This window comes from Eleginops maclovinus, chromosome 18 (genome assembly GCF_036324505.1).
Source record: "Eleginops maclovinus isolate JMC-PN-2008 ecotype Puerto Natales chromosome 18, JC_Emac_rtc_rv5, whole genome shotgun sequence".
Lineage (NCBI taxonomy): Eukaryota > Metazoa > Chordata > Actinopteri > Perciformes > Eleginopidae > Eleginops > Eleginops maclovinus.
The window spans coordinates 7,313,361-7,337,452 of NC_086366.1; the positions used below are offsets into that span (position 1 = coordinate 7,313,361).

General features: G+C 38.8%; 1 protein-coding gene across 1 annotated transcript; it reads right to left on the minus strand.

Annotated features, from left to right (window-relative positions):
* Positions 1 to 500: 500 nt before the first annotated feature.
* Positions 501 to 23,805, minus strand: st3gal4 (ST3 beta-galactoside alpha-2,3-sialyltransferase 4). The gene is made up of 12 exons (XM_063906856.1): positions 23,488 to 23,805; positions 17,329 to 17,396; positions 15,670 to 15,739; positions 14,243 to 14,321; positions 13,853 to 13,942; positions 12,481 to 12,578; positions 12,050 to 12,113; positions 11,567 to 11,662; positions 9,062 to 9,251; positions 8,431 to 8,568; positions 1,645 to 1,794; positions 501 to 1,554 (listed from the first exon to the last, which is right to left on the minus strand). The coding sequence occupies exons 3-12, from the start codon at positions 15,689 to 15,691 to the stop codon at positions 1,465 to 1,467; spliced, it is 1,017 nt and encodes a 338-aa protein (XP_063762926.1). The 5' UTR covers positions 15,692 to 15,739; positions 17,329 to 17,396; positions 23,488 to 23,805; the 3' UTR covers positions 501 to 1,464.
* Between the last annotated feature and the right edge of the window lie 287 nt (positions 23,806 to 24,092).

Consider the following 24,092-nt stretch of genomic DNA (forward strand, 5'->3'; position numbering starts at 1 on the left):
AGCTGAAGAACTGGACCATGCCATTGCTTATGTTGTACCGCCATAAGTAAGCCTAGTTTATAAATGCCAAGGGCACAACTCCATTCATGTCAACGCTAATAGAAGGCTGTGAGTACAAACCATTTTTAACATCTGTCGCTAGCAGCACATGTATGTTAGTAATTCGCAATTATTAGCATTGTGCAATGTATGGTCTTCCAGATGTTCATACTGTACATGAGTTCCTGGACACGTTCTAGTGCTAGGTTTTCTGTCATCATTGCCCCAAGCACTTTAAGATGGGCTGCTGCATGACTGCACCATGTGCAGTGCAGTAGATTATTTACTTTATAATATGCATGCAATAGAGGCTCACTGCCATCTAGTGGAGTACCGTGAAGCTTCCCTCAGGTCGGTTAATGTCAGTGTAGTGAATACATACAGTAGATATGTAGGTCTGATCAATAATCTAGGTAAAATAAACAAAATTATGTACGTTTCTGAATGAGAAGCAAGTGACATCCATTTTGATTTCTTTTTAATTTAAAATGTATTTCATTCTGTACAGTAAAAATATCCAGTGGTACCATTTATTGGTTTTGTTTCTACAAAAAAAGCAACAAAGTAAAAAGGATGAAATAACTTAAGAACCCCAGACACCTGCAATCAAAACGCTAGCAAATGGGCAAAATACAAGTTGTATTTCCAGTCCAAGAAATAAAAAAAAGATAAGATGAATTAAATCCTGTTTAAATCAGGCTTGGGATCAATTCATCTTAATTTCAATTAAACTAACATGTACAACAAAAGTAAAGTTCACAAAGAAATGATGTAGATTTTAACATACCTTCAACATAAAGCAGATGCTTGTTTGTTAAAGTGAATCTTAAACCACAGTGAGTGTAAGAAATAAACCGGTCTGATTTGTCTGGAACGCATTAACATCTTTGCAAAAAAACAACATAACATTGAAACTGCAGATCTAAAATGCTTGTTTCCTATGATGTATGAATTAGAAGCCAACAGCTTCAAATGCTCCTAAAAACTAAATCAAAGCACTGTAATTATCCAATCTTAATTGGGTGTAATTTCCCAGAACAACTGGGTGGCCTTTGAATTGTTTTCCTGCTCACTCATTGTGAATGTACAGTAGTGATTCAAATCCCAGTTGAATAAAAAACATAAACAGTATGAGTCATGTCACCAAAGACAGAACTTGACAAGTTGAAGGAAAGCCATTATAAAGTCACTTTTTTATGTCTTAGTTTGACAGAATTTAAGGCGCCAGGGATATAAACATTCTTTAGAGTTCAACATTTTTACTCTTATGTCACCTAATGATGACTTACTACATGTAAAAAGTGTCTTGAATCCCACTGCAAAAGGCACATAAGGATCTGGCTGGGTTTGACCCATCCAAATGCAAATACGTTTTGGTATTTAGTCACATTTTTGGATTCAATCCAACTGGAGAAAAAGTGTCTATCATAGATGTGGGTGCAGGTACAAAATGGCTCCCGAATCCTCCAGTTTTTTTAAGGCTTCAGCTTCATGATTGAGATCATGGTAAGAGTTCTGCAACAGAGAGTGTAACTGTATATGTAATGACACAATAAGGTAAAACTGAGATTATATTTGAAGCATTGTAGATCAACGCTAACCCACCTTCATTGACTTCATGGTGTCATATCCGTAGTAATGAATGGGGTGCCTTTGGCTCTTTGTGTGAGGGTATCCAAAACCAGCAATGTGGACCACATCACAGTAGTTGAGAGCAACAAACACAGCGAGGATTCCCGAGGTAGGATGCACGGGCTGTAAATCAGAAATAAATCAAATTAAAATTAAGAGCTGACTTCATTTATTCTGTTTATCATGACTTTTTTCAAATGTCTGACATTGTTTGAGGTATCAAGTTTCCATGCTTTAACGTTCAAAAAGGTCTTTATTCTTTTCGAGTACTGCCTGTACTGCAGCACCTCTTTTCACCCTCTGTCTGAAACCAGAGCCCAGTCTGCTCTGATTGGTTAGCTGGTTGGCTCTATTGTGATTGGTTACATACAATATGTTGGATCACCAGCCAATAGAAGCTTGACAGTTACATAGGGATGTCACTGTATTTGAAGTAAATAAAGGACTCCAATTTAGACATTCAGGCATTTCCGGTGTGTGGGAGAGAAACTCCCTCTGGCATTACCATTAGGATAAATAGTTAAATAAAGGTTTGTTGAAATCTATATGCACCCAAAACGATCTCTGCTAGGTAATTAAATACATGAACTTAGCATTTATGTATTAAAAAAATGGTGCATCTGTTGTGTAGTGAAAGCTGGAGTCATGTGATTCATGCCGGCAAAAAACTCAAACTGCAGTTCCATCCATTACCACTAGATGGAAAAAGAGGGCCAGGAACTGCTGCCTCTGACCTGCACTTGAAAACAAAACAAGCCTTCCCCATGAACAGAATACTATCCAATGACCCAATCCTTTATAAACGTAAACCTCACAAGAGTGGTGCTAGAGAGGTGAAATGTACATACAGTACAGCACTTTAAAATTAATCCAAATGGTGGTTATGTAATGTGAGATTCTCAACAACTGCATTCCTTTTCAACATTCTGAATTTGTGATAATGGGATATATCTTGAAATCTTGGCAGATATGACAAAGATTACCCTCATGTTGTCTTACAGCCAGAGACTAGGTAACTTACACTGGGTAACTTATATGCGGTCTGCTTGTGGGCACGTAGTGTTTAATGCAGTCTGTGCTGATTTATTTAACACAGTTGTATCTCCTTCTATCTAACGCTACTTGTACCCGTGACCTTTTCTGTGCCAGCTTCCTTAAGGTCTTGGGTGTGTTACAAAATACTTTCTTCACATTAGCTAGTCTCACTCTGAAAACTGGGTCTTTCCCAGCAGCTTACTCACTACCTTGGGACGGCCTCTTCTCAATAAAAGCACTCTCAATGCCAGTGACAAGTAGCAACTTCAGGCTCATCTCCAACTTGATATTTGAGAACAAAACTGCTATTTCTGCAATCCAAAACCAATACCATATACTGTATGTGTCAATGTGATATACAGATGATAAAACATTTTTTATTGCCTCCAGAACATTTTAGACCTGTTAACAACCTTAATTGCCTTTTTAATTGTTTAACAATGGCCTTCAACCACTAAGGAGACATTGCCATGCCCTCTCTATAGGAAATCTCATTTTTCTCATCGTTCTTTGACACTATTTACAGACAATATTAAAAGACACACAATTAAGCAAGCAAAAATATCCCTATCTATATTTACTTTACAAAGAAAATCCTGCCAAAAAACATAATCAACTTGATAAGGCGTCCCCGAGGAATTTGGCTTGAAGACGCTAACCATGAACCGCAACATCCCTAGTTCAAATTGGGCCAGGGACATTTGTTGGACATTGTTCTCTAGCTCTCTTTCCCCTCATTTCCTGTCACCTCTCCACTGACTCCTTCACAGAAATAATGACAGTCATCTTGATTATTAACTTTTAACAGTCCTTGCTACAACTGATCCTTTCTTTACAAGGCTGCTGTCAGGGTACAAAATCTAAAATTATTAATTGACTGGGAAATTCAGCCAAGTGAAAATCCTTCATTGGCTCCCTTTGAGCAATGAAATGGGTTTTGAGGGAATTCAAGTTTTCAATATCCCAGCCAAATGTACACATTTCACTCTTAATTTGCTCTTGTGTATACTACAACGTGTTCACCTATTTTGCTCATCACCACGCAATCATTAGGCCTTGATAATGATCCTCGTTAAATCTTGCAAAAGTAATTATTACCCCCTTCAAGTCATTATCTAGTTAAGGCACTACCTATTCTTGGAGTAGATGTAAAAAAGGAATGCACGTCTGTGAATTTGTCCACATTTATACACAACTGGTATACACACTTTTCAATGTCTATCGCAAGTTAATCAACTGCAGAATGCACCATTTATGATGCATTCTAAATGTCATGGCAAATTAGTTTGATAAACAATAAACCTGCAGTCCAAGAGGAGGGGTGGTTTCCATTATTGACACGGTAAACATAACAATGGTACACGACGCCATACTTTATTCAAAGGAATATGTCAGCATGAGAGATATAAATTGATAATAATAAAAGACAATTAAGTTTAAACTGCCGACCTCAAAGTCTAAAATATATTGTCAACATATCACAGGGAATCTGGTGGGTTTTTCCCTCTTTTTGTATTATTATTATTATTATTATTGAAAAAGAATATGGCAACACCCTGTGTACCCAAACAAATCTTTGTCTAGAAATAGTGACATAACATCTTTTTCTCTGCCGTTTCCTTGTTTACCATTTTGTATCACGTGACAGCCCTTTGTGTTAAAAAAAAGAATGGCAAGGGTGCAGACCTCCACCTAGAAAGATGGTGCATTCACAGGCTCCTTGGATTATTCGACTTCACAAATAGGGAAGTAACTTTTCTGAATTTTGTCCTGTTTATAAGATTTAAGTTGTAATTAAAAAAAAACATGGATGCTTCAAAGAAGATGTGTTCTATCGTGATGCATTAACTCGATGATAGATATTTATCTTGTTCTAAATTAAGGGGGTTTACACGTACATTTCCACACACCTCCACATATGCCTACACCACAGGAATGCAGCACAAATGCCCTGTGTAGTAATTTAGGAAAGTCAAAGATAATTTGTTTTATTTCCCCTTTGATTCAGATCCCATGCAACATTTAATGGGTTCTTCCTTGGTCCAGGCTACACCCTAAATTTCAGTTTCGGTTTACATAATCCTGCTCAACGCAGACAGAAAAAACTGAGCAGAAAACATAACATTCGTGGTGGAGATAGTAAATGGATCATCATCTTAGGCTACGGGTTCAAGATAAAAACTAATGTGAGGTTTAATGAGTGGAGACATGTTTGTTATGTCGTCCCTGGCGGGCCCATACTGTGCTCAGAAACTTTCCTGTGTTTTTGGCCATTTCCCTTATGAGTCTGTCAATGATTACCAGTGTTCACAGAGGCAGAGTAATGGGAGTAACTTACACATGACCGGGAGATAGAAGGAACGGTCTCTTTCCATCCCTCCCCAAAATGCCACACTTTCCCAAAAGGCCTTTTTCATATCTCTCCCTTCACTCATGCTTTCCATGTTATCATCAGGTTTCCTCTAAGAGCTCTGTTTACACACATATCAGTGTTGACGCTGGTCTTCTTCCAACTCTTCTGGCCACAGTTTACTGGTAGCCTAATTCATTGATTTTTTTTGCCAAACTAAAGGTTCTTTGTGATTCTGATAAAGAATCAATTAATTATAATATAATCAATAATTATATGCAGCCCCTTCATAATTGTTTAACAGTGCAACATATTGAGGAATACATTCAATTGATTCCTTGAGACATAAATGAGAAGAATAATACTACTGTTGGTTGTTGGACTTTTAACATTTGGAAAAAGTTAGCCTAAGTATTTTTCCTCTGTTCAGTCTTTATGCTAAGCTAAGCTAGCTGGCTAATGGCTGTAGATTCATCTATCTAACTCTTCATGCCAAAGAATATTGCTTTACGCCTTGCTAAGAAGGGATCGTTTTCTGTTTTATATTGTGTATATTGAGGCAAACATATGAACTGTGTGGTTTTTTTGTCTTCATATGTGTGTTGTACTTTTGTGGTATTTGAGGCATGGAGTTGAAAGGTTAAACGTCTCACTTGAGAATTCACAGAAACAAATATATTTTCCAGTGTTGTATAAATGTAAATGACAATTATTAGTCGAGCTTTCACCCAAGAAGAACTTTCTAAATAGAACAGTGCCTGCAAGTTTGGCTATGTAGGTATAAACAGCTGAGATGTACGTGTGCAGACAGAAGTTCTCTTAAGTGTCCAGCTTCTCAGACAATACTCTAAATTGGCAAAGAGATAGGCTCTCTACTTCAGGCTGCCCTCATGAACACCGTCTGATAAAGAGATATCCATCCATAGCTTGGCGCACAGTAAGTTCTTTTGAGGATCATTTTGAACAAATCCAAACAAATGTGAGATCTCCTACAGTGATACAAAAGGCTGCATGTACGATAACCTCGATAAGAAACTGAAACACAACCTCTTCCCTGTACTCTCTTCTTTAGTCTCTAAAACATTACACCGGATCAATTCTCTGTTGCTTTGAGCACTACTGTTGTTTTTATTCAGTTCTGAAACTGAAGAGCACCCCACAATGGGACACAGCTGACATTCTGTGTGTATTAGCCTCATGTGGTCGCCAGCACACAGGCGAACACCAGAGCTCAGCGGCGGCCCGGCACATAGTTTGGACGCAGGCCCATGGAGCCTTGGTGAGAGGGGAGAAGGGAGATTTGGGGGGGGGTTCATAGAGTCACCGCTGCAAGCCAGACCTACAAGAGCTGAACACAGCGTTGTGTTTGTGAAGACGGGTGTGAACATAAGAGTTATGTGTGTGCATGTGTGCCTGAAATACAAAAAAAAGGAAGAAAAGAGGAGTGTGTGTGTGTGTGTGTGTGTGTGTGTGTGTGTGTGTGTGTGTGTGTGTGTGTGTGTGTGTGTGTGTGTGTGTGTGTGTGTGTGTGTGTGTGTGTGTGTGTGTGTGTGTGTGTCTGTGTCTGTGTGTCTGTGTGTCTGTGTGTGTGTTGAGGCGGGGAACCTTGGCTATCTGGCAGGGTCATTAGCTGAGGGTGGTATCTGCAAAAATGAGGTCTGCTACAGTTAGGACTCCTGCTGCTATTTGGCAGATGAAAAAATACCAGAAAAAGCGAGAGCGAACTTTACTAGTTTATTAAGGGAGTATCACTACTGTTTAAGAACAAATACATATATTTGCAGCCCTAAAGATAGATAACTCAGTTTCAGATGTTGCAATACTTTTAACTATCATTTACCTTCTTTCTTTATGTCCTTACTTTCTTCCTGCAGCAGTCAGACTTTATGATCACCACACTCCTTGGGAGAGTACAACACAATACAGACTTTACTGTTTTTCTATACTATTTTACCATTTGAAAAGGTTGTTTCATTACTTTTTACTGTAACTGTGTTGTACAATAACCCCCTGCAGTATTTACTTTTCTCTTTTCACTACTGGGTGCTACTTCACTACTTTTATATGTTCACTCACTATTCAATCCTCCCGTTACCTATCGTTTATAGCTTGGACATTTTGCTGTAACAACATACATTTTCCTGCTGTGGGACAAATTGTGATCCAGATTCTGAAATATATCCCAATTCTTCCTATTGCTTCAGTATATGTTTCCATCTCCCCCTCCTCCTCCTCCTCCTCCACCCCCCGGCCTTTTCCATACAGTCTGTGCAGATGGTGCAGAGCTCCTGTCGGGCCATCGTCTGTAGGATTGCTGCCTTCCCACTGCTCACTCTTCTCATGCATCAGCCAGTAGTGTTTATACTGCAGTGTAAATCCTCCCCCCACCCCCTCCTACTCACTCTTTGACCAAAAAAAAAAAGTGCTCAGGAGAGGGAACAAGCAAAAAAAAAAAAACTTGGCTAAGGCCCACGTCAGAGTCGATCTCTACCAAACACACAACAAGCCCCGCTAGGCAGATGGGATGCATGGGCCAGAGAAAACTTCTACATGAGTTATGGCCCGAAATCCAATCAGCTCAGCCAAACAAGTGGGGTCCAATTTGTGAAACAAAACAGACCAATTGTAAACTGCAGAAAAAATGTCATGCATCAGGCTTTTTCTCGTTGTGCAATCGTTGCCGGAGTTTCAAGGATCTGTTTATGATTACGTTTATTCAGTTTGTTCTGTGTTGTTGAAGTTATCTTGTCTTTAGAGAGTTCTCCCTGCACCCCATAAGTCACAAATCATGCTCAATAAAGATTGACTAAACTGTCCATCCAGGGATTTTTCCTGAGAAAACAGCAAAAATCTTCCTTGCAGAGACCAAACACTGGTCCTTCTTCTAAAAACAGAGCATCTGGTTGAAGTTTATACAATTTTTCTGGCTTTCCTTCAAAAACCAATTATTTTGAGAGGGATTCACTGTGCAGCCCAGAAGAAACGAGCAGCTTATCTTGTAATGAGATGCCAGAATGCCAAGCAGAAGCTAATCTTCATCATGTTTTGCAGTAATTGGATCCTAAAAATTGGTATTGACCCGGCTACGTTTCGAGAGAAATGCCTTTTCCAGTAAACTGTTTATCACAGCGCTCAAGACGGATCATTCGAGGAGCTGTGGCTAATCAGTGGATGCTCCATCCAGCCTTGTTAACATTCATGTGGGGAGTAGTGAAGAGCAGAGTGGGAAAGAGGGAGGTATGAGAGAAACATAACAAACAAGATAGAAGGTATAGTGGGAAAAATATTTGGAGTTTGACAGAAAAGGTTCATTTTAAAAGGAGAAAGCAATTCCACCCACAAAAAAACAGTGACATGTTAAGTGGATCTCTGACCTGTTTGCTTTTGGGGTGCAGAGGGATCCGGAGCAGTCTGTCTGCAGTCTGGTGCAGAAAGTGAGGGTCCAGCACCCTTATTTTACTGAAGTCACCCAACCAGATCTGTGGAGGGCTCTTCCAGAAGCCTTTCCTGATCTGGAAATCAGGTATAAACATAGAGAAAAGATGAGACCAAGATGTTGTGAAATTAAAATAAACGGAAAGGACAGAACATGAGTAAAAACGTTGCTATTTTTAGTTGGCCCACAGTTCATTTGCACAAACAAAGATGCAATTGAACCTGTGACTCCTTCATGTCTGGAGGCCACTAAATCGATGTGCAAATTAACCGGTAATGACCTGGCAACTATTAGCAGAAGGAGGCCTTGGGTGCCCCGAGCAACATAGTGAAGGATGTCTGTAATGGAAACTACATTTAACGCTGAAGGGCACTGGCATCACTGAGGTCGAAGCTTTTAAGTATTTGCTCCTGATGTGGATGGCTGGCAAGGGCTGGGACAAGAGCTAAAAGGAGAGTGTTTATGTGATGTTGAGAGGGAGAGGAGGAAAGTGAGACAAAGTAAGACGGAAAGCATGTGTGTGTGTGTGTTTGTGTGAGATAAAGTGTATTCTCACACATATCCTGTACCCTCTTCTCGTTATAGAGGATCTCTTTGAGCCAGCGGAGATCTTGCGGCTTGAAAGGCACCACGACCATAAGCGTGCCGGGTTCGTTGTGCAGTCCCGGGTTGTACGAGGCCGACTCGGGGTAGAAAAACCTCATAGTGGTCTTATTCCCCACGTCCTCCTCATAGCCTCTCACTGGGGCATCGTTCAACCTGAGGCAGGGACACGATACTATATTCAGAGACAATAATTTTCAGGGGTTTTTTATTTCCATTTTTTGTAATCATCCATGCAGATATAAAGATGGTTCGAACCGCAACGGTGCCGCTAGAAAGTTGTTCAGCATGAATGTCCATCCTGCCTCGTGCTAACTCTGCATTCACCACATCGCTTTCAGGCAACACAACTCTGGCTTAACATTATATATCTGGATAAGCAGTGTGAGCCTCCTAGAGCTTTCTAAATAAACTTTGAACTTTGTGTAAATAATTTCACGAGGGAGTCCAACCGAAAGTTTACACAGAAATAGAGAGATGTGGTGAAACCGCAACTTTGAGGTTTTGTTTCACAGATACACCTTATTCAAACATCCGTTAACATTTAAAATCAAACAAAAATTACTGATAAAAACCGCCTTGGAACGGAGCCTTTCTGAACAGTAACCTACACGCTCCATATGATTCAGTCATTTTAATGCTAACAAAGTAACTTTTGGATTAGAATATTAGGAACATGCCTCACTTTGTCAGGAAGACTGATGAAAGAAATGTTTAAGAATAAAACAAAGCAGAAGTTAGACATTTAGTTAGACAATGAACAATCTAAAGCAACAACAAACCACTAAATAATAACACATCTATTATGTTTTCACACTGATCTAACAAACAACCCTGCCATTGTTACTGCTGGCCACATAAGAGTGATTCACAGGAGCCACAGTCTCATCAGTTTGTTCCATTCCTGCTTGATAGGAAATATGTTAACACAAACTATACATGGGATTGTGATTTCTAGGTCGCCTGCTGTTGCTTTAAAGAAAGGTACTGTTAATACAGTAATCAGGAAGTTTTTTTTTAGTGTTTCTGTTATCCTAAGATAACGCATGTGAGTTTGCAGTCAACTATCAATCAAAAAAAGGTTTCAAAATGACACAAGGGAACCTACTGTAACTCATTGAGTGTTCAGGGCTTCAAAATGTGTTTTCATTCTGGAAACATCCCTGCTCTACTTAAAGGGCATTAAATGTATTTTTGCTTTTATTTGACAGCAAAGAGACAGAGTGAAAATGGGGGGGAAAGAGAGAGGAGTATGACATGCAGCAAAAAATCCCAAGGTTGAAATCGATACTGGGGACGTGGCAGTGATGTGGCAAGCACTGTAACCTCTCAGGTACGAAAGCACTCGACTGCTTTGTTAGTCTACAAAAAATTGAGTCTTCTAAAAAAAAAATTGTAGCTTATTCCATGATAAATTAATGAGACCAAAAGAAAAGAATGAGTGTTTGTATAAATCATTAATCTTCTGCATGTTGGAAATCTTCAAGTCTTGACAGGTTTCAAAAGACTTAGGCTGTGTTTCTATGACAGACAGAACACACACAGTAACTTCAAACTCTAACGCGAGCGCTGAATGTCAATAACCTTGCCCGATTGGCCAGGGAATGATTAGCTTCTAAGAGAGGGAGAGATGTGAGGGAAGAGGAGGGGGAAGGGGAGATGACGGGGAGAGAAAAATGCATTGTGGCCAGGCCAAATTCGGGCTGTTTGAAAGAGGCTTATAAAAACTCAGAATGCATGTGTTCATTCCAAGGCTGTAAAGTCAGATTTGCAGAGTGCCTTTGTCCTTGAGTAAACTAAACACTTTCTTTTCTCCATTTTAAAAGAACTGAAGAAAAGTTAGCTAATTGCTAAGAGAACAGCTCTATGTCAGGGTCACATTGTCGGACGCAGTCCTTCATTTGTGTAAAGCCAAGTGAATTTATATCCTGCTTTGAGTGTAGCTGGGAAAATCTGCACATTCACTTTTTTTTTAAATGTAAACCAACAAGGATCCATCTGTTCTTATTGTTTTGAACAATCTTGAATCATGAGGGTAGTTATGGTTTAAAAATGTCATGGTTCACATCTTTTAAGACAAAAAAATGTTGAACACACACCTCCCAAAAACAAATAGCTTGAAGTGAAATCAAAATGCAGCAAAAGGTTGACAAAAAAACATACAAAATTCCTTACTTTTTTCCATCGACAGCATGTCAAATTGCTAATAAGCTAATAATAAGTTGTTTCACTTGTACCTTGGCCAATAAAACCAACACAAAAAAATGATAGTTATTAAATATTATAGGACTTAAAAGGGAAAGTACATTTGAAATGAATTGCGTATTTCAAGCGAATATATGTGCGTTTTTTTCTGAGTTTCTATCTCCTTGGTTTATTCCACATATTGTTAGTCGCTATGGATAAAAGCATAACGTAGATGGCATGTAATGTAATGTAAAACTTGATTGGATTCCTTCTTTCCTGCTTACCGAATGACCACGTCATATTTGTTGATGATGCTTCCCAACGAGCTGTTTTTGACGGAAAAGCCGTTGCCTACGACTACACAGGTTCTGCATTCCAGGCTGAGGAGAAAAACACCACATGCAAGCATGAGTCTTTTCAAGTTTTAGTGCAATAAAATTACAAATGTGTGGAGACATAACTGACAACATATTTATCACTAGAGAAATAGCACCCGAAGGTGCTTTCTTGACCATAATGAGGGACAGTTATGCGGCTAAGCAGCTACCCATAAGTACCTATAATCATAGCAATGAAGTCATGCAGCAGGCCTGAAAATGTGCAACAGGATGTCACAGGTCTACAGCTGGAAAACATCTTCAACCAATCATATGTTTTGTGAGAAATATTCCTGTTGAAGCGAAAATGACTTGTTCCTCTTGGCACTAATCCTGGATTTTTAAAAGTATTACAAATTACAAATATCTGAGTTTCAGGCTCAAACTTACTTTTCAATGTTTTCTGGCATCTGATAATTTGCAGTTACAGCAAGGACTTTCAGTAGCAGTTGTTCTGAAGGAAAGTGAGAAAACGAGAAGTTGAAATAGCTGATTGAAATCTTCGAAACAGGTGTGCAATGGCAAAAAAAAACACGTCCTAGTAGTACTTCAACTGTGAGTCCGAAATCCACCACATCATTAATCCTGTTTTCTTATTGATTAAAACATGACCAAAGTGCAGAATGAATAAAGCATCATTGCAGGCTACTTTATAATCATAAGCCGGGAAGTGTGTGTGTTGTAAAGATAAAGACTTGTTTGTATACCTGTAAACCTTATCTGTAAAAAAAAAAAAGGATAGAACATACGACTTCATACGACAACCAGGATGATACGTGCGCTAAGTAAAGGGAGCAGAGGGTAACATGAATTCAACATACCACTGCCCTTAATGCCATAAGGTAATGCCAGCTTTGACAGATGCTCCCGCCAGAAGAAATCCTCCATTTCCAGAAAGAGCTGAGTCTGTCTGCTTATACTGCAGAAAAAAAATGTCAGAGCAGGAATTTCATCATGATACTGCAGTGCACAGGGTTTCACTGTATAAATTATATTACAGGATGGTTTGCGGTGGAGGATATGAATGAGGCGTAAGACAGCGAGGATGGAGAAATGCTATAACAACTTTGAAACCACACAATGGACAACACCGATGGAGCTGCCAAACAGAACCATGTTCATATTGGCACATGGAAAGCTTGTCTTGACCTTCCCAAATGTTCTGGTATCTATTAAGAAGGTAAAGCAGACTCATTGTAAATAAACCGGCCATGTACATGATGTCATTCAATAGCAATTTCCCTCATTAAAATCTCCTGTTGGCATTTCTCTCGCGAGGAGAGGGAGAAAAACAATCACACTCGGGAAAGCCTGTGGAGTGAAACAAATGTGGCAGGTTGTAATATGTGAAACAGTTGCTTTGCTGTGTTCGCTGGCTTCAGACTCCAGCTGTTTATGACCTACTGTTTTTGACTGCGATTCCATCAGACAGTTATTACCCTCGTGTGCCAGCTAGCTCTTCGCAGGGGATCAACATAAATCTCCGGGGAAGGGTCTAATTAGAGAAATGTCAGTATGATTGCCTTAAAGCCCTCACTGTGCCTGTAATGACTGATGTGAAAACCAGAGAACAACCAGCCACTGGCTTTACGTGAGAATGCAAATCATGTTTTTTAACTGGGGCAAACAAAGGGGATTATGAATCTTGACTGTTTGAAAAGGTCAAAGGGTGGGCAGTGGAGGGTCTAATGAGCTGAAGAAATAAACAGTGACCTCGGAAGACGCTTGGATAAACCAGATGGAGAGACCATACCACTTTTTTGCAACAGAACAGAGCCAGAAAAAACGCCAACCATACATTTTCAGCAGAAAAAAACTGATCAGGACTGTGGAACAATGTTGGCTTAATAAGGCAGAACCTGAGGAGGACAAACCAACTATTGTCTGGCTAACCCTACAGAGTTAATTCTTAACCAACTTGGTTGCAATATTAACTCTTCCGCATTTCATCAAATACTCCGCTGGAGTAAATGAAATGTACGTGACTTATCGGAAGATGTTTTTTCATAATAAGTCCTGTTCTTTCTCACAGCTTTCCCTTCATGACTGATAAAATGCAGGCCTAACAGTTTCTAGACTCCTGGTACTTTATGCTCAAATAAAAATACTGGCATACCTTTCTCCCCTTAATTAGCCATCCACTCCCTCCAGTTAGTAAAAAAAACAAAAAAACACAGACATGCCATTACTCACTTAAAGTCAAGGCTCTCCCACTTCTTCTGGGTTAGCCAGCCGCCACACAGCGACTTGCTACTGTTGGGAGACTTGCTGGTGCCTCCGTAGCTGAAAGACAGATAATCACCACAACTGGCATGAACGTTGCTGCTGAATCCATAAAAAACACAGAAACTGGGTCCAGAACATTTAAAAAGTGCAATAATGGGCATGTGTGAGGGCTTAAATTGACCAGCAGCTAAGACCGCCAGATGATGCAAAGTGACTCAGCACTAAACAGACCTCATGAGCTTTTCACTTTATTTTCTTCTTTTTAACCAGAAATGGGAATTTCTGTAATTGTATGAACTCAATAGAGAGCAACAGGGAAAGAAATAAATGCGTGTGTTAGCGTCTGTGTGTAATTACCTTAGTATGGCATAGGAGTAGTAGTATGTGACAAAGGAGATGAAGAAGAAGAGCACTGGGAGAAGCCTAAGGCACCATGCTGGATTCAAAGACAAAAACAGAGGCAAAGGTTCAATCATTTTAAAAAACGGAATTATCAAATTTAGCATAGAACCAATGTTTGGTTCAAAGTGAGATGTGTTTGACGTTAAAGCAGTCGATGTAGACGTAGATGTTGTAGTAAGGAATGACCCATCCTTTTTAAGACAGGTGTGAGAACCAGAATGGGTACTGAAAAACGGAACTGAAATTTGAGTTTCGTGCATGGGCCACTTCTCATTTACAGATGAAGGCCAAGGTCCACAGGACAGAATCTTCCATCTGTTCTGGTCTCAATTTGTTTGAAAAAAATTAAGCTACAAATCTACTTTTAATGAATGGGCACAGCATCGCACAAACTGTGAACTTGGGACCGTCAATTTAACTCAGTAAGACAGATCAGTTTTATTGTCTTACCACTTATTTTCTTATGTTGTTTATGTTCGCACCATCATACACCAAAGTAATTTCCTTGTATGTGTAAACGTAGCTGGCATTAAACTGCATTCTGATTACAGGTACTTTCATGATTGTTTTTATCTATTTTTATAAAATAGCTTCTTGTATCTCCTCTCCAACATGTCTTTCTAAGCAAAGTTGTCAGGACAATACCTACACTATACTAAAACAAATATTTCAGCATAACCCTTTTACGAGCAAGTTCATTGTCTAAGAGTCATATGCATTGTATTCCATAGGTAAAAGCCGGTTAACAGGTTATGTGTGTGTCTTTTGTGTGCGGCGGGGGCACAAACTATTTCTTATCGAGACAAACCAGTACATTCCAAGTAAAAAAAGAGATTTAGTGATAGGACATTTTATATGCAACAACAAAATACAGTAACTTAGTTTTTGTTGAAAATTAATCACTGTGAAGGGTTTATGTCCACACCGTAAAGGCAAGAGCCCTGCTTTACATTAAAAGTAAATAACGTAAAAAACATCAAGACTAAAATAATTAAGGCAAAACAGTTAATAAGACATGACGTTTTTTGAGAGTAAATGTTGCGTTGGTGGGGTAAGACAACTGATGTTGTAAACTGTAAATGCAGTGTCATTCTGCGCTGATGATTTTGGATAATTGAACCTGTGACCTCAATCATCACAGATGAATTTAAGATGATTTCAAAGGCGTCAAAAAGGTAACAGCTGGTAGTGAGCACAGGTAACCAAATGCATACAACACAAAATAATAGTGTTTATTAGAAAAATCAGAGCATTAATCTGTGAAAAGAAATGGCATTTTGGTCCTTAGTCCCTTATCATTGCATGATACATTACACATCTCAGATATGTACTGAATATCTGAGAGAAAAATAAATTAAAACACCCAAAGCAAAAGATCTTACTTTTAGTTGCCTTCTGGGACATCTTCACGTGCTCCTTAGTCCTCTCCTGTCTATACAGTGCATGATTATCCTGGGGAACAGGTACAGAAAGCACAAATACCAAAAGTATAAGCACCTCCTTCAAACACTGCTGTGTCAATAGTGTCAATGGTGTCTTGACCTGCACTTTCTTTCTGCACACATACATGTTTGTATTTCTAACAATACTTTTGTTACTTATCTGTATATACTTTTTAGAAATTTTTATTTTTTATTTAAATGTGTGTTTCATATCCCTGTGTGAATCTGTACTGTTGTTCCTCTTCTCTGTTGCTGCATAAGCACAATTTCCCCACGGGGATTCAAAAGGGTGCATTTTAGTTTATCTTGATCAAACAAGATGTAAAAAAAAATGCCATAAAATCAAAAGCACAGTGATTAGTTGAGTGGTTAGTCAAATAAGATGCAATGCTTGGTCTCATTGCACGGGCCAGATGCACTTACAGTTAATGGGAGTGGCGGAGAATAAATCAATGAAATGAAAAAAGATATCAAGAGTGTGCAAAGAAGAGACAGAGAAAGAGTAAGAGAAAGACAGAAGCTAACAGAGAGAAAGGCAGCAGATGAAGGCTGATCATTTTAAGAGGATCATGCTAGACTGTTGGATGGTCCCTGAACTGAGGGCTGATCCACACAGCATCACTTTGGCTTTAGCACTGTTGCTTGGGATGGGTCAGATTACAGTTAAAACCAGATTAAAGTGCATGTGCTGTCACACACACATGTCTACTTATTGTACAGTGCAGTTTTTATCCATGGTTTTCCTAATATAGGGAACATCCATAACACCCAAATGGTTTCAGAACATGCTTAACACTGGTTCAGGCCGAGCCCATCACTGGGAATCAATAGCAAACTGAAGCGCAGCTGAATATCTATTTTGAGATGGGCTTTAGTGCACATGTACTTGCTACATTGCAACAACGGTAACGTAATACCCCTGTAGATCTACCAGTAAATCAGCACGCCCTAACTTGGAGAAAGCGAAAAAGCGGAAACCACATGATCGATTAACACCACCGCAGGGACGCTCTGCATTTCACTTCCCAACATGTGGCAACTCGAGCCTCTCTTTAAAAGACCAAACTCTAATTTCACAACATTCAATTCCTCTGAATTATGGTTTTGGTGTTGTATAGGGTGGGTTTTTATCCTGTTTGTTTTTTAATTTATGTTTAAGGAAATAACTGATAAGACAGAATCATTTCTAGAGAAGCAAATGCATTTTTCTTCTTTTTTTAGGAAATGTGCAAGATTAGTTTGTTCCTCTTTTTGTGCGATTGGATGTGATGAGGTAGCAAAAGATCCAACTGTTATGTGCCTTTACTCATCATCAAGCTGAATTGTATTCTTTGCTCATTAGTTGATTAACACAAGTAAGTCAATTGACAGAAATGTAACAAACAATCGTTTTGTTATTTAAATAACTAAATAAAGAAATCAGCTGATACAAACTTTCCAGATTTGCCTGAATTGGCACATTTCAGTGAAAGACAATAAACGCTAAAGCAGCTTATCGTTTGTTAGAGATGAGTGTTTCCAGTACATTTTCTTTTTCAGGAAGCGGTGAAGTCACCACAAACATACCAACAAAAAAAACAACAACACAGAACATTTTACCTTTTCCCTCTTTCATTTCCAAGGAATATGTCCTCGGTGGTACAGATGTAAGGAGTCTGGGCCTCTCCCTGTAACGAAAGCACAAAATGATTTTCAACAGGAGTGCATGTGTCTTTATGCTGGATTAGGGAACTAACAAAACAGTTGTGAAATGATGTGAAATTCACTCAAACGAGGAAATAGCAGTGATGCATGGAGGAGAGCGATAAACAGACAAGCACATTTGTATGAAAGCATGGCAGTAGGGTGTGGTTAGGTCACTGGCTGATGATAGATAGATAAAATATGCTCAAGGAGAGCAGACAGCTCATCAGAATCAATCAATAAGAGAATGCTGTTAAAATGGTTCTGGCCTGTTGAAGTAGGCTGGTTCCAGTTAGAAGGACCTGGAGGCCACATAGAAGTTTTTTCTTATTACATTTTATTTTCTGCTCCAAGGCTTGAATTTTTGTTACTGGAAAGCCTGAAAATATATAATTAGAACCTGAAGATCTTCTCCTTATGTGCTCTTTTGACTGCATACGCAATAATCCTTATACAAGGGAACAGGGATTGATGCGGGACAAAACCTGAGTTAATTAATGATATACATTGACGCCCAGAAATGTCATACAGTCTTGAAATGGGCTGATATGCTTCCATACTTAATCTTATAGAATACAGATAATGCTGAAAATGTCAAGATTTGCTTGGATTTGGAAAGTGAGTTGGACAAAACATGTGCCACTGTTGGCATTTGTGTAGTATTCTGACATTTTATCAGATGAATGGCAAAATAATTTGTTGCAGCTACATATAGCCCTATAGCCCTTTAAGGTATAACACCAACCCTGCCTGATGGCACCTACGTGGCTGACATCATGGCGCCGAATTCATTTGGTTTTCTACGTGCTGTATTTGTTTATTTTCCGGTTCCTGTATTTTACTTAACACAAATACTTTGTTAGTTTAGTTTCTAATTCTATCTTTTGGCTGTTTATATTTTAATTTTTCTATAGATTTTTTAGATTTTTCATGCGTAGGGTGGACTAGCAAAGTAAGATTTTCATTGTATAGTGAAACTGTCTGTTTTACTGTGCATATGACAATAAATATCTTGAATCTTGAAAATAATTTCTTGCAGCCCTACATATAGTTCTATAGCCCTTTACGGTATAAAAAAATCTCTCACCGACCCTGCCCTATTTGTCTTTCCAAAAGGAAGTTACTAGAGCCTGACATACTGTAGCTCTGAAGACTGTGAAGCACACTAAGGAAGGGCCTTCCAGCAGTGTTATAGGAAACACATACCGGAGCAGCACAATACCTGGCTGGCCATGATTCAGCATATGGGGGCCAAACCCTTAAGATATGAGGGGATAGAGTGTAAGATTTAGTCCTGTCAGAAATGCCATTATCCACAAACGTGCTTACAGCATTGCTGCAAGTCTAACCATGGACCACCGAAATGCAGACAGACCACTTAAAGAGCTTAGTCACACACTGTAGTGATTAAAGATGAGTCAGGCAGCAGAGAGGAAGTCATTCCCGCAAAACCAGGGCATGGGAAAAATGTTTATTGGTTCTTTCCTTTGAAAATTCCAGGGAAAGGTGAGGGCTGAGAAGGCAATGGACTAAGCAATAGTAGAAGATAGTCTTGTGTTGTCGTATCTTAGAAACAGGTTACCAAACAATCATTACTTTCCCGCTATGGTAAATTGACTGCATTTATACAGTGATGTTCGAGTATCTGCGACCCCTTAAAGGGCCAATTTATTACAAATTAAATTATTTTTTAGCTATTGTGAGACATCACCATGACGACTTGTTCTTGCACCATTAACACACGCCGAACAAAGACTGCAAGACCTCACAGCTTTATTTTGAGATCTAATGGGTGAAATCAGCACAGACATAAATGGTGACCATAAATGACCTTCTTATCTAAAGCCCTTTCACCTACCATCTGATTAAGTCAACCACAGACACACTTTCTAAAGAAAATCATGTACGTTTCCCACTCACAATAGAAATACCACCTCTAAATGATATAATCCCAGAATTTAATCCCTTCAGAGGGGCTAAATCCGCCCCATTTTTTCACACCACGACTGCTTGAAGAAAAGGTTTCAAAGGCTATAATCAATGCTTTTTCCCCCCGACACTTGAGTTAACATTTCACAATAGCAAGGAACTCCACCAGAGCTATGCTTCAACATGTTTCCCATATTGCATGACAACTTGTCGACTCACACTGATCCAAACACAAAACAATCAAGCTTATTTAACCAGCAGCATCTGATTCATACTTCTAGTCATGACTCCTTAAGGATGTGAACAGAGCGCTCTTTTGTATGTTAAAATCAAAGGAAATGTAGGTCTTGCTGCTTCGAATAAACTTGAATTCTGATAAGTGGTGTTAAAAATAGAAATGTATTTCTATTTTTGTGACTCATGAGGTAGATGGTCGTCCACTAATGGATCCCAAGCCCCTGAAATAACATGTCAAAGTGTCCCTGGGCAAGATACTGAACCCCAAATTGCTCTGGATGGCCAACAGTGTGTGAGTGCAGCATCTGCTTCTGTACAAATGTGTGTGAATGGCTGAAGGCTGACAAGTGTATGTGAAAGTGCTTTGAAGTGTCGCAAAAACAGGAAACGTGCTATATAAATGCAATGTATGTCATATTGAACCAGGGTTACATATCATTTGGCATTACGATCCTTCCCTTCTGCTATGAACTGCACAGTCGGGTCACACCTGCAGTAAGTGCTTGTAGCTGTCTAAGATAAGAATAATAAAGCTCTCTTTCATAGCATGATAGTCAGTGATAAGCATTTTCCAGTAGGCCGTTTAATACACTGGAAATTTCAACAGCATGTGTTTTTTCAGTGTTGACCTTGGGATTATTTGCAGGGTTTGGTAGGATCATATGGGAGTCTTATCCAAAAAGGAAGTAAAAGGTATAAAATATGTAAAGCGATAGTTAATTCAATAATACTAAAAATCCATTATTGAGAAACAACTTCAATTTATCTTCGAATGTTTAATTAATGACAGAATGTTTCAATGGTATATTAATGGAGAGAGAGAAACAACTAATAAGAATAGCCATTATTTGTCACACAGTACATACTGCACAGCTGGATTAACCCATTTACGGGGTCAAAAAGAGCCACACTACGTCTCTACATTGTCTGTATGTAGCATTGTTGTCTGTGTCCTTTAAGTAAAGCACATCAGATGTATTTAAAACACTAAACTTAAACTAACAGGTATTAACACATGACAGGGAATTAATGATAATGCAGTTAAAGCTCTTTTCATTTGAGCTAATTTTGTTATTGTGAATTCGAGCAATTACCCAAATGACCAGAAACACAGCAAACACTGTAGTCTAGTTTTTACATTCTGTTTTGTTATCTAAAGATAAATTAGGTAAATTATGATAACATGTGGCCGTCACTTTGAGGCCATGTGTGGTAATCAGATTCTAAGAGCAGACATTACTGCAGAGGGCATATCATGCCGCTGCAGCTGATATGAAGTTCACATGAGCTAAATACCTCTAAGCCCTAATAAAAGCAATATCTGTGCAGAAAATATATCTCTTATGAAGCTGCTGGCTTCTACGGTGACCTTATACAACCCCATGAAACGGCAGTCTATCTCTCTATACATCCATCTATTCATCTATCAATATATCTCAAAGATAGAAATGCGATTCACGTGTTTCATTGGACAGATTTTACTTTCTGTCCCACCCTTTTGTCAGTACAATACCACTTTCTCTCTATAATCTAGTTTGGACATCCAAGGTGATCTACAGAAAAAAAATATTTTATCGTTTCCAATAGCTAAGTTTAACTTAGTTAACGAAGTTAACTTGAAACTTCAGGTTGAAATAGAAAGCAGACATAGCCGTGACAGGAGACAGGAATGAAAGACTGCATGTTATGTGTGTTTTTACCATGATAAGCTCTGGATAATATGGGTTTAATGCCACCTTTTACATTAGATGTTTCATCTGGTTTTATATTTGTTAGCAAAATGAATCTCATTTATACTTTTTGACATCTTAATGATACATGCCACAAAACCTTTCTATCATCCTGGCCTTTAAGGTTGTAAATGTAAGAAACAGAACTATACTAAAGGACACTTGGAAATGAAGATTGATATAAAAGACAATATAAGTTTATACAAGTATATATTCATCTTTAGGATGGAACACTAAAAATATTGTAGCTCAGCTTCAATTTTTCAAAAAGATTTTCAATGAGACACATAATGTAATTGATTATTATAGGTTCAAGAGTAATTATACCTATTGGATTATTAATGTTGACTAGAATGCTGTGCGTTCTGGTCTCTTTGATTTTCCTGTTATACCAGTACTTGTGACCTGGACAAGTTTACTTTGTTTTATTTAATGAATAGTTCCTCAATTCTGGCATTATGGCAATTTAACAGAGTGTCAGGAAACTACAGTGGCCACAGGGGATGCAAGTTAGCTAGATCCATTGTTTTGTTTGCCTGTTTTTATTGGCCTGTATTACACTATGTTGTAACATAGAGAACGTTGTGTATGATACCCTGCTCCATACGTAAATATTAAGGGCTCATTCGCAACTGGAAAAAAATATATATATATATATATATTAGACGACTGAAAATATGGTTATGAAAATTGTCCATCACCCAAAATACCACATACTAGCCTTTGTAAAGAAAATTAAGAAAATGTAAGAGGAATTGTAGGGTTGCTGCATGAGGCCCAATGTTTCACTGTTAAATCAGCCTCATTTTGACATCTGGAGGAAATCTAGTAAAGCCTGTGACATCAAGGTTTACATAATAATCCTCATTCACAACAAAAAGTTGAGCCAACCAAACAAAATCTAAAAGTGAAATGTACTAGTGGCATTGGATCAGAAAATCCATTTCACTCTTCATTATCTCAAATGCTGTTAACATTTCTGTAGCAAGTTTGTACATTACCAATGCTGTGATGTTAGACCTTATTGCGCTGACTTACGAAATGTCCTGCCTCACACCAACAAGTTTGATCAAGATTTGCTTTACACTCTACGGACTGACCTTAGGGTGTGTCATGCACTGTCCTGATTCAGCTGTAGCACAGAGCAAGACAGTAAGGGGGATCGCCTCACATTAGAGGACCTTATGAAAGGCGATTTGTAGTATTGACCCAACATGCTGAACATTTTGATTTAGTTCTTCTAATCTACAGGTTAACAGCTCTTAAAATAAAGTGCTGGGGTTCTATGTTTAATAATGAAATATCCTTGGAGATGCTGTCCCTGGCTTAGTTGCCACGGGGTAAGTCACAACAGAAACGTAAAGTGTTAAGTATATAAATGGAAAAACTAAAATCCTTTTCATGAAATCACTTCTAAATTGTTTACATGTTATGGTTGTGTTGCCACTAAACAAAATTGCACAAGTGGCTTTTATTTCTGCAGAAACTATGTGATATAAGAGCTGATTCTGTTGAAATGAAGTCAGACTGCAACCAAATGACTGATTCAAGGACGAGTGCTTCCCAGCAGTAGCTGCTGAAGAGAACAGGGGGTAATGTTGTGATAGCAGATTTCAAGTTACCATGTGAACAAAAGCCCCATTAAAGTCAAAACATCACTTGTTTACAAAACAACATATCTGATTTGAAATAAACTTAACATATGTACTTGTTTTTTTAACTGTTTTAAATTACAGGAGTATGAAGAGTAACACACCTGAGTTTGCAGCAATAAGCAGCACACAGGACTAATGCTTCAAAACTGTTTACATTTCCTGACTCATGTTGGTTTACTGTAACTTAAATTCCACTTCTCAGATCAGATTCTATGTCACTGATGACAGGGAAGGTAATTACTGTCTTTGGTTAAATCAATTCAAGAACATGAATCATTATCTTTTACAAATGCAGACAAGTCTTTTCCAGCTCAGTCTTCTATCCGTCCATCAATACAACCGAACAAAACCAAAAAACACACTGACACAAATGTGAAAATCAAGGCTCGTGGCAGGCCAGCCAAATTAAATGTAATATCTTGTGATCAAGTGAGGCCACTTAAATCCGATCGGTGGAACCATGCGTCCGAACAGGCATGTAGAGAAACTCCTAACACACGTTAGCTGGAAAGGGTCTTACTTACCAGCAGCGCTGCCCGACCGATGAGCTTTAATCCGTGGAGCGAGCCTGTTGTACTACTGTACAATGATTTTTGACCAAGTTCACGTTGCTTTTGGTAACACGCTGCGTGGAAAATCGAGAAATATTACCAGCTTGCAGCGCACACACAAACCCCGATAGAAGCTGTCATAGGATGTGGTTATCAAAGTTAATTCCTTGACATAATTTAGAGCAACCACCGCGGGGTTTCAGTAGATCTGAGTAGCATGAAGTCTGCAGGAAGACATAGCGGTTTGCTGGTTTGCTTTCTCTCTGTTACAGCGCGTTCCCTTTTCTCTCTAAGCATGGACGCATGCGCATGTTGCTACGCGCACTGTTGAGAGCAGATCCAAATGCCATTCCCTGTTCAAATGTACGTGCTGTAACCTGACTGTATTGGCGTTGAAACACAGATTTCACATTCTATGTGATCCCTGTGTTTGTTTTCATTACTGTCCACATCAAGCCTCATCGAACCGATTTAAACTGGACTTCCAGAAGGAATAACATCTGGAAAAACCTTGCGGTTGCCTGTGTTTCGTTAAACATTTAAATTGAACAGATAGCTGAGTGAAAAAGTGGTTGAAG